General features: G+C 34.4%; 1 protein-coding gene across 2 annotated transcripts; it reads left to right on the forward strand.

Annotated features, from left to right (window-relative positions):
* Nucleotides 1–949: 949 nt before the first annotated feature.
* LOC145556285 (putative RNA methyltransferase At5g10620) lies at nucleotides 950–8,289 on the forward strand. Of its 2 annotated transcripts, XM_081617936.1 has the most exons (8): nucleotides 950–1,051; nucleotides 1,140–1,183; nucleotides 1,418–1,560; nucleotides 3,068–3,134; nucleotides 5,524–5,601; nucleotides 6,311–6,456; nucleotides 6,670–6,741; nucleotides 7,681–8,289. In XM_081617936.1, the coding sequence occupies exons 1-7, from the start codon at nucleotides 997–999 to the stop codon at nucleotides 6,707–6,709; spliced, it is 573 nt and encodes a 190-aa protein (XP_081474062.1). In that variant the 5' UTR covers nucleotides 950–996; the 3' UTR covers nucleotides 6,710–6,741; nucleotides 7,681–8,289. The 2 variants fall into 2 exon arrangements, with proteins under 2 accessions (XP_081474062.1, XP_081474063.1); XM_081617937.1 differs by lacking the exon at nucleotides 5,524–5,601.
* The last annotated feature ends 1,466 nt before the right edge of the window (nucleotides 8,290–9,755 follow it).

The raw sequence follows: 9,755 nt of genomic DNA on the forward strand, positions 1-9,755 counted from the left end.
TCGAAAGATGATATTTAATACCGGTAAATTAATTGTGTGATTATAATACGTAGCGAAAGCCCTTTATAATCTGATTAATATATGCATTGATGAATGATTATTATACTCTACCCTGGAATATTATTTATTGGTGAACCTGTGCCCTAGATCCTTTTATATATTATTTTCTCTCTATTCTTGATCTCCATAGCTTAGTTTATTATTCAAATTTACATAATTGGTTACCTAATAATCTAGATCATATTAGTTAATTAGGAATATAAAGATCTGTTTCTCTGTGGATTTGACCCTACTTCCCTATCTACATTAGTTAGAGGATTTAGGTATTACTTTTGATTTGGGGATACGACTTTACCCTGTCAATGAGTTACTAGGTCGGTTAGGGGTTACTAGGTCAGTCAGGGGTTACTTTGTCTGGGGGGTTACTAGAGGGGTTATTGATATGCCACCTTGTCGCACTGTGTAGCCAGCCGCATTAGAAATGCGCTGGAATGAATAATTGGAGATGAAGTTAAAAATCCAACTTAAAAGAGATTGGCATCTACTTTGTTCTTCATATTCACGTGCACTTTTCAATTAATATACAATCAATATATTAACTCTCATTTTATGAAATTCCCACAAATTTTGTTTTAATTGTCATGTGAACCAAACAACAGCACAACACCTAAGGGTTCGTTTGGCAGTGCTGTGGTTTTCTGTTTTTTGGTTTTTTATTTTCTAAAACTATATGATATGTGTCCCATAATGAATCAAAAATTATATAAACTTTTTAAAATTATGATAATTTTGAAAACTGACAACAGAAAAGTGAAAACACTTTTTTCTTGTTTTCTGTTTTTGGTTTTAAAAAAAACAGGAAACTGAAAACCAAAACTGATGTCAAACCAGCCCTAAGTTATTCGTGTAAAACAAAGAAATTTAAAATTACTTTGTAGTACGGAGTACTAAATAATCTGTAAGTCTCTAATTTGGATTGAGTGACGTTCATCGTTCATGGCAGTTACAGTGTTAGCTTGTCATCTCCCCAGTATCGTCATCAATTCATCAGGTTAGCCTTTTGCTTTCCCCTCTGATTTCCATTCTACATTTGCCCTTTTGTTTCCTATTGAATTACAATGACATTACAACTGCTACAGATTCCCCTAATGGAAGGAAATGCAAATACACTGGTCAATCTGTGGTATAATTTCTCAACAACCCTTTTCATTTCTTTGATTTTTACTGTTTAATATGCACATAATTAGTAACCCTTTAATCGTTTGTTGTAAAATCTCTTAGGGTTTTCCTGAATTTTGTTCAAAACTCAATCTTTGCTGAATTTGAGATACACCCATTAAACCCAATTTCTTTGGGATACTGAAAAATTATGCTTTTGATTTGATTTTTTTGTGGTTTTGATGAATTGGGGTTGCAGAGAGCGATTCCGATGAGGATTTTAACAGTGGGGAAGAAGCGGGATCGTGGGGTTCAGCTCATTGTTGATGAATATAAAGATAAACTCCAACATTATTGTAGCATTGATGATGTCTTAATTCGCTCTAATCCTAAAAATGCGCGGTATTTTGTCCTTCTCTTTTAAGTTTTTGTTATGCTTTGGTTGAAATTTGATTCCATGCTAATTCTCAACTACCAAGATTATTAATTTATTATGCCAAGTAGCTAGTGGTTTGTTGCTTGTATTTGTAAGTTGTGCTGCATTCGTTGTTTGTTTTATCGGTGTTGTCATTAGTCTCATATTTGTGATATGTTGTTAGGTTTTCAAATGGTTGACAATATGCAGTTGAAATGCTTAGTTTGAGCTCCGCAATATTGTTTTTCCAATGTCAAAATAATAACCATTGGATCCAGCGAAGATGTTTGATCTGTTGAGTAGGAACCCGTTTATAAGTCTGCTTGAGTATTAATGCTGCTCAATTACTGTGAACATGCTTCTAATTTGCTTTTTCAGGTGTTGGTTAGTTAGGACAAAAATTGAAAAGAGGGTGTTTTTATGAGAAATGACGTGTTTTTATGAGGAATGACTACAGAGAATTTTCCAGTTTCAGTTTCTAAGCTGCTAACTTCAGGAATTGTTACCGGGTTTCTTTGATGCCATAGAGAGCAACTGTGAAGCTATGAAATCCTAGTTCCATAGCACTAGTTATCAGTGGCAGTCTAATATGATACAAAATCTGAAGTAAATGGGAATCAGTTTGATATTTCTTCTTAGGGCACCTCCAATGGTTTAAATCTCCTAGAGGTTTGTTTATACCCATGCCACATGAAATGGCTCACTTCATTTGTCATAAGTCCATATTCCTTTAGTTCTCATGGGATTTATTAATATATTCATCTCCAATGACATTTTCTTCCCAGATTAGTCCTCCAAAAGCAACTGTAATGCTTTTAATGAGCTCCCTCCTTCTCACTCTCTCAACTTTTCTTTCGCTCACCTCCCTCCAACTTTGAAATACTCGAGTTATATTCTTTCCTTCATTTATGTTGTTAATTGTGCAGTAGTTGTAATTACATGCCTGTTTTTCTATCTGCAAGGAAACCTCTATGTTCATTAAAATTTTACCTTTGTTCATTGGAGGAAACTTTTCTCCATGTTCCCCAGTATCCCCCCCCCCCCCCTTTTTTGGGAGGTTTTGATGGTTTGATATCGTAAAATAATGAGAATCATGTTCATAACGCTACTGACTAATATGTATCATTTTTGGTGATTAACTATAGCACTTTGGTTTAAGTTCACTTGTGCTCATGTTGTTCACTTAACAACAGTTTTATCACATAATCAAGTGCTGCAGCCTGCAGTCAGGATTTAATTGTGTTTGAGATTTTCCAAACAAATTAGGTTCTCGCTTCGCAAATCCTTGCATGACATACTTATTGAGTAATGTGTTTATGAGCAGTTTCCTTACCTGAAGCTGTCACCAGTGTCATGCTCGGTTCACAAATCCTTGCATGACATACTTAGTGAGTAATGTGTTTATGAGCAGTTTCCTTACCTGAAGCTGTCACCAGTGTCACGCTTAATTGTGCTAATTAGAATTTAAAAGCTATTTCCTTTTGCCTAATTTAGGGATGTCAAGGCTCAGATTGAAGAAGAAGACTGTGCTGTTGTAAACCTCATCAAGTCAAATGATTGGGTATAATATTTTCCCCTTTCGAAGAGGTGTGGTCCATAGGAAGGGAATGATCTGCTTTTGATAAAACAATTATGTTAGATGAATTTGTCCATGAAGCTATTAGGTTGCTGCATGGCATGCCTTTGGTGGATCGAAGATAATGAGTGAAGCCTTATCATTGTTATCATATGACTTCCTTAAATTCTTGTTTCCCTTCCTCTCGGGCTGTCCACTGAGCATGTCGTATATCCGTTTCATGTCGTATATCCGTTTTTAGATTCATGATTTCCTGGGATAGTAAGTGTATGACTCTGTCATACTCTGATTTTTTGAGATCGCTAAGATGGCTAACTGTGACCTAGATTTTTTTTTTCTTGCCTGCCTGGATGTATAACTAATAGCTAATTAAAAGGCCAACCATTATTTTGGACTGTGTTTCATTTATTTTTTTTCCGGGAAAATTCCTTTTTCCAAAACTCCAAAAGAGATCTAGAATGTCACATTATGTATGTAGTAGAAAGTTTGCTTTCAATGTTTCCTTTCATAGAGCCTCCTTATTTTCTAGAAACTGCTTCCTCCACCATGACATACATAATTGGGTGCTTGTATTCTTTATTTATAGTTTACTCTTTAGTCTTTACATGGTTCGGTTATGTTGGATGCCTTGGTGAGTTAGTGACAGTCTTTAATCTTGCCATTCCTTCAGGGAACAATGTTCTGAGAGCCAAAACTAAGCTACTCTAAAAGAGCTATTTTGTTGTCGAAAGTTTGATGACAAAGAAGTGTTTTCCAAGTATTTACTTTCACCCATTTTTTTTAAGTTGCAACATTTAACTTTTGCTCATATACCTATTTTAACGATTTGACCATGCCGTTTTGTTGATCCATAAAAACAAATTTTGTTATGTTGGAGTAATGTTCTTAAATAAAATAAAATTGTGTTCAGGGACCAAACTTTTAATGAGATCATGAGGATATCCCTACCTTTTAAAAAGTTTGAATTAACACTTATGAATAGTATTTGGACGTACCCTTTAAAATGTTTATTTACTTACTTGCCCTCATCAATGTCAATTGCCTATTTTTCTGAACTCTTAAAAATAGTGTGCTTATATTATTTATACCCCTAAAAATATTTGTTTATACTACGTATAATTTTCCTCATTAATCCTACCAATAATTAAAGTTATGGTATAAGGCTAAGTCGAAAAAACTTCCCATATGTGGCTAGCTATGGCGCGAGCGAGTAAAAGTTGATAAATGTGGCCATCCCTTTACTTTATAAACTGGTTGTTAAAAGCAAAAGTATGGAAAAGGTAAAATTGAGCATATGTGGGTAAGTCTTCTGGTTATATTTTCCTTGTTTTGTTTTCTGCAGTTCTTCCTTATAAAGTGATGAAAAAAACTGTGGAATGCTAAGCAAATCAATTGTATAACTTAATAAAAACCCAATTTCCATATATTATCATATAATAAACGTAACTAAATAAGTTCTCAATATAACATGATGATTTAGTCACCACTATAGACTTTGAAGTAAGCACAATGTAAGAGAAGCTTATATTGTATGGTCATAGTCTATAGATATTTATATTAGTCCTCAGCGTAGAAGAAGTAATTGTTTTTGGTGTCAAGGAAGATATAGTTCATTTGGGAGGTACAATACCTGAAAGAAGTAATAGTTTATTTTCTGAAGGTAATGCCTTAGTAGGGTAAGAAACAAGTGGTCAGTGTCTAACTATCGGTGGAAACATACACTTCTTCCAGTCAAGTCTCTTAAGTTATTGGGTATGGTATTATTGGTTACTTGGCTCAAACTATGACATTTTTTTGTACGAAAAAGTAGAACATACATAACCACATACCAGTAATTCATTTAGAGCTAAAGACTTCTACATGTTGCTGTTCTGTTGATTAACTTTTTTCTTTTGGATGTCTAACTGAAATCAAAGACATGGATGTGTACTACTTTTCTTATATCGAAGACTAAACTAATATCTATTGGTGCTTAATGACAATAGAATCTGCAACATCTTGCTACTAAAACTTTAAACATAATGTTTTTTCCCACTTTGAAGGTATGATTGCTTTTGATTAATATAATTGTTGTATGTATCATATCTAATTGCCTTTATATAAAACCTGTTATAAGCTTTTTGTCTCTTTTTATTTTTTTATTGGTACCCTTTATGGGATGTCTGGAAGTTAAATGGCCAATCATGGATATATTGCTCAATCATGTTATATCTATTGTCCACAACTGTTTCTCTTTCATCTATCTGACAATGTGCATGTAATATAGTTGAGGGTGAGGCTATTTCCTGAAAGATAGAAGTATTTGGTGCATCATATTCAATAGGCTTCTTCTGATGGCTTTTTTTTTAATATGCTTAAAAATGTTTGATATTAGGTGGTGATTTTGGATGAGCATGGACTTGATGTTAGCTCAGAGCGGCTTGCTGAGCTTATAGGAGATGCAGGGTTGACGGTATAACTTCTAGCCCTTTTTATCTGAATCTCTATAGCTGGTATCAAGTGTTGTACAGGACTTCTATGGCTCCCATATCCCATCTATTGTAATCATTAATGAAGAGATTGTCAAGCGTTATGTGTTGATTGCATTCAACTACTCTGCAGCCTATTGAACACGTGCCTTTTATTGTTAGAGAACCCTTACGGTGTGGTTGGATTGAAGGAAATGGAGGGAAAGGAAGGGAAGGGAAATGAAGAGATGGTGTATCTTTCATTTGGATAACAAATGAGGAAGGAATGGAATTGGAGGGGAGAGAAATGGAGGGATTAAATTGTAGGAAATTGATCCCTCCAACAATGGAGAGATTTGGAAGGAAATCTCACCATTCTTCCCTCCCCTCCCTTTCCCTCCCCTCCTCTTCTCCTCCCTCCCCTTCTTTTCCTTACCCTTTCTTTATCCAAACACATTGTTGGTGTGTACAATAGAATTATCAAAAAGCAAGCATCTAACTTGGCAAGTATGCCGCCTTCCACCTTGATGGCTAGGTTCAGCTGCTACCATTAGTTGTTAAGGGACAGTTGTTTGGTAGGCTAACCCTTTCAGGTCATTTAGTTTGTATTCGGAGTCTTTTCAGTATAGAGATGTTTGCCTGTGATAAGAGATTTACTCAGCTGTCAGCTCTCTCTCTTTGTTTTATTTTTATTTATTTGTTTTTGTTTTGTAGGGAGCTTCAAAAATGATATTTTGCATAGGTGGGCCATATGGTCATGGAAGACAGTTACGTCAACGTGCTAATCTATCAATAAAGCTATCGTCATTGGTATTGAATCATCAAATTGCTTTAGTTGTGCTAATGGAGCAATTATACAGGTTAATATATAGCCAATTTGTTAACTTAAGCTTGCTGATTCTGATTGCTATTTTAAGCATCTTGATCTACTGAAGCTTTCATTTATATTAATTTTGTGACTGACTGATGTGTTTCCAATCTGGAGACATAAGCAAACTTGCACATTCCAGTGAGCAAGCTCTTCTTAGTTAGACCCTCTTTATTTATTAATTAATTATTTTTTATATGTGCAGAGCATGGACTATTCTCAAAGGTCAGAAGTATCATCACTAGGAATCTGCCATTTTACCTGAATCATTGTGCAGGTACAATTAGAAGTAGCATTGTCATTCTAATTTGAGAATATTTTTTTTCACCTCAATTAAATTATTTTCTATTGATCATAAAACTAATCAGAAGCTCAGAATAATATGCACTAGATACAGACATTGTTAACATAGTGGACTAATGGAGTGGGATAAAATGTGCATTTGCTTCTTTTGTAGCCTAAAGAGGCTTCTCTATTGATGTGGGGAAATCATGAGATGGGCCAGGGGTCACGGAGAGTCTCCTAAACCAAATGTAGCAGTAGTTGCCCTTTGACCTTGAATATGCATTTCTCATAGGTTCTAATCTCTCTTGTTACCTAGGATGAAGGAAAGCTATAAAGGGCCTGGATTAGAACAGCCAACTCTGTCAACCACCAAAGCCAATTGCTTCTTCATTAGCTTAAGATCAGGACCTTTGAGTTCTAATGTTCATGTTGTTGAGATGATTCTCCCTAGAAATGGGACCTTGGTCATCAGAACTAATATATTGGGTTTTGATTGTAAGCCTTCTTGCACTTATTTTGATTTGATTAAATAATAAATAAATAAATAAATAAATAAATAAATAAGATGTGTGCATACTTTCGTCTGAATTTATGATTCAGCACTACTCACCATCAAACAAGTTCATAATATCGAACCTGCATGTTGTTGGAGCTGACAAATAAGCATCACATGTGAAATTATCAAAATATTGCTATGTAAAGATTTGATCTTTTTTATGCCATTCTGAGATCTGTGCATAGCACAATATCACATTAACATTCACTTATAGCTTGCTTAAAGGCCACACTGCCACACCCTAAACTTTTGCTTTCTTTGTCCCTTTCTCCTCCTCTACTCTGCATCCCCATTATGATTTTTGTGTTTATAGTCTTTTCAAAATGCTGGTATTCTTCTTTTACATTAAAACTAAGCTACGATTTCTGGTTGCAGAATCTGATATCTAGTAACTTCTGAACTTGGTCTTTCACTCAACCGATATATGCTGATGAATTCAGACCTGGGGCATGAGTTCATATACAAGGCACAAAAACACTTGTTAAGATAGATTCAGCGGTTAAAAGAAATTGCAAGTCTGCAAGTGAATTTGATTCCAAGGATATTTTCGGTTCCAGGAAAAGTGATACTAACAGCATAATCTCATTGTGGAAGTGGAGTGGATTTTGATGAAGGATTAAGGGCCTTTTCTGGATGCCTTTACTTGAGGACTGATTTACTACTTGTTTAGAGAATTTATGTCTTGGGTATATTGACACTGATTTTTATTTTTAAATCGCACTGGGTGCTGGGAGAAGGATGACGAATGAGAATTGTTCGATTTTTCTGCTCCTTCAGAAAGATGAGGAAATTTGATTATCGTCATTTTTCTTCTTTTTCCCCCTAGACTAGATGAGGTGAAATGTAAGCGGATAGCATGCCTTTATCATGAATATTGATAAAATTTCTTCATCAAACTACATGTAAACTCCTTACCTTTTTTTTTTAAGTGTTTAAAGAGCCACAAGAGCGAGTGATGAGAAATGATTTCAGGTTTCTTTGGAATCGGTAGGGAAGCTCTAACCACCTGAGTTATCCCTCAATCTCAACTCCTTATCATTATTATCAGTGCTAGTTTTAAATGTTGGTGTCATGTGCTTTACATTTCAAATACATGTACAACAATCAGTATTTAAAAAAAATAATAATCAATAACTATATACATAAATAAAAATTTAGCAAAAGAATATATAAATAAAAGATTTGATATATTCTTCTATAATTTATACATTGACAACTATACATACTTAAGTAAAGAATAAATAAAAAATTGGATTTTAACATAAATTGCGCCAGGATATTATTTATTACAATTATTATAACAAGGGGGTTTTTTTTTTATTTAATTATATCTTAAAGCTCCAAGAAAGTAATTTGAATATCAAATTTTAAAAATATACTTATAATAAAAGATTTGATGTATCATTTTTTAAAAAATATTAACAGTTCAGCTCCTAATTTCCCTCTCTCGATCATAAAATATTCATTTCAGTTCAGTTCAACTCAGCTCAGTAAATGAAAACCGGCCCTAAATTGTGCATGATAAAATCACTTTTTTAATTCTCAACATAATTTGTGACATACATACAAACTACGTAGTGTAATGTACATGAAGAAATTCATTTGGTTAACAACAAGAAAATGATACCAATCAATAACTTTATACTAAAAGATTTGTTGGTGAAATTAAATATATGAAAAAATACATGTGAGTCAAATGTGTTTTAAAAATAGCTATCTAGCTAATAGGCTCCTTTATAATAAATACATTATTTATCTACAAATAGTTATGGACCTAATCTAGTAATAGTAAAAGGTAAGTGCATTTAGGCATTTTAGGTGGATATAAAACCAATATTGTGGATTTTTTTTTAGAAAATATTGACAAGAATAATCCTAACTTTGTCTCATTCGCCTAAAATAATCCCAACTTTTAATTATTTGTTAATAATCAGAATTTTAATATCAATTTGCTTTTAATGGTCCCAACCTCTCATACAACCTGTTATAACAAGTTATCAGACACGTGTCAAGAAGGAATTGATAATTTTAAAAAAAATAAAATTAAAAATTAAAAAAATTCAATCAACTAACTAAAACCCACCACGCACCCCTCCCCGACAGCTCCAGTCCAGTCAGGTAGTCACCCACTGGCATCACACTCCCGCGCAACCCAGGGCTTCCTCGCCGGCTACAGCGTCGCCTACCACCTGCCATCATCCCCAAACCCAAAATCACTGAAATACTTAAAAAATAACCTCTCGCCGAAAAATCCCGAATTCCACCTCGCCCACCCTCGAAACCCAAGAGAATAAGGGTTTCGAGGGTTGGGGGAGGAGCAATGGGCGTTTTGAGCGGTGGGAAAGGGTTATTTTTAGGATTTTGGGCGGTGGTGAAGGCTGGGCAGTGGTGGCGCTAGTGGTGCTGTGGTGCTTTTTTTTTAATTAGCTTTTTTGTTAAATCGGTAACTA

The sequence above is a fragment of the Chenopodium album genome, chromosome 8, assembly GCF_948465745.1.
Source record: "Chenopodium album chromosome 8, dcCheAlbu1.1, whole genome shotgun sequence".
Classification (NCBI taxonomy): domain Eukaryota; kingdom Viridiplantae; phylum Streptophyta; class Magnoliopsida; order Caryophyllales; family Amaranthaceae; genus Chenopodium; species Chenopodium album.

Bases quoted from the DNA above. Each gene is read 5' to 3' on its own strand.
- LOC145556285 (XM_081617936.1), top strand. From the start codon at position 997: ATGGCAGTTACAGTGTTAGCTTGTCATCTCCCCAGTATCGTCATCAAT. The intron at 3,135-5,523 runs GTATAATATTTT...GTTTGATATTAG, and splicing joins TCATCAAGTCAAATGATTGG to GTGGTGATTTTGGATGAGCA. The intron at 5,602-6,310 runs GTATAACTTCTA...TTTGTTTTGTAG, and splicing joins TAGGAGATGCAGGGTTGACG to GGAGCTTCAAAAATGATATT.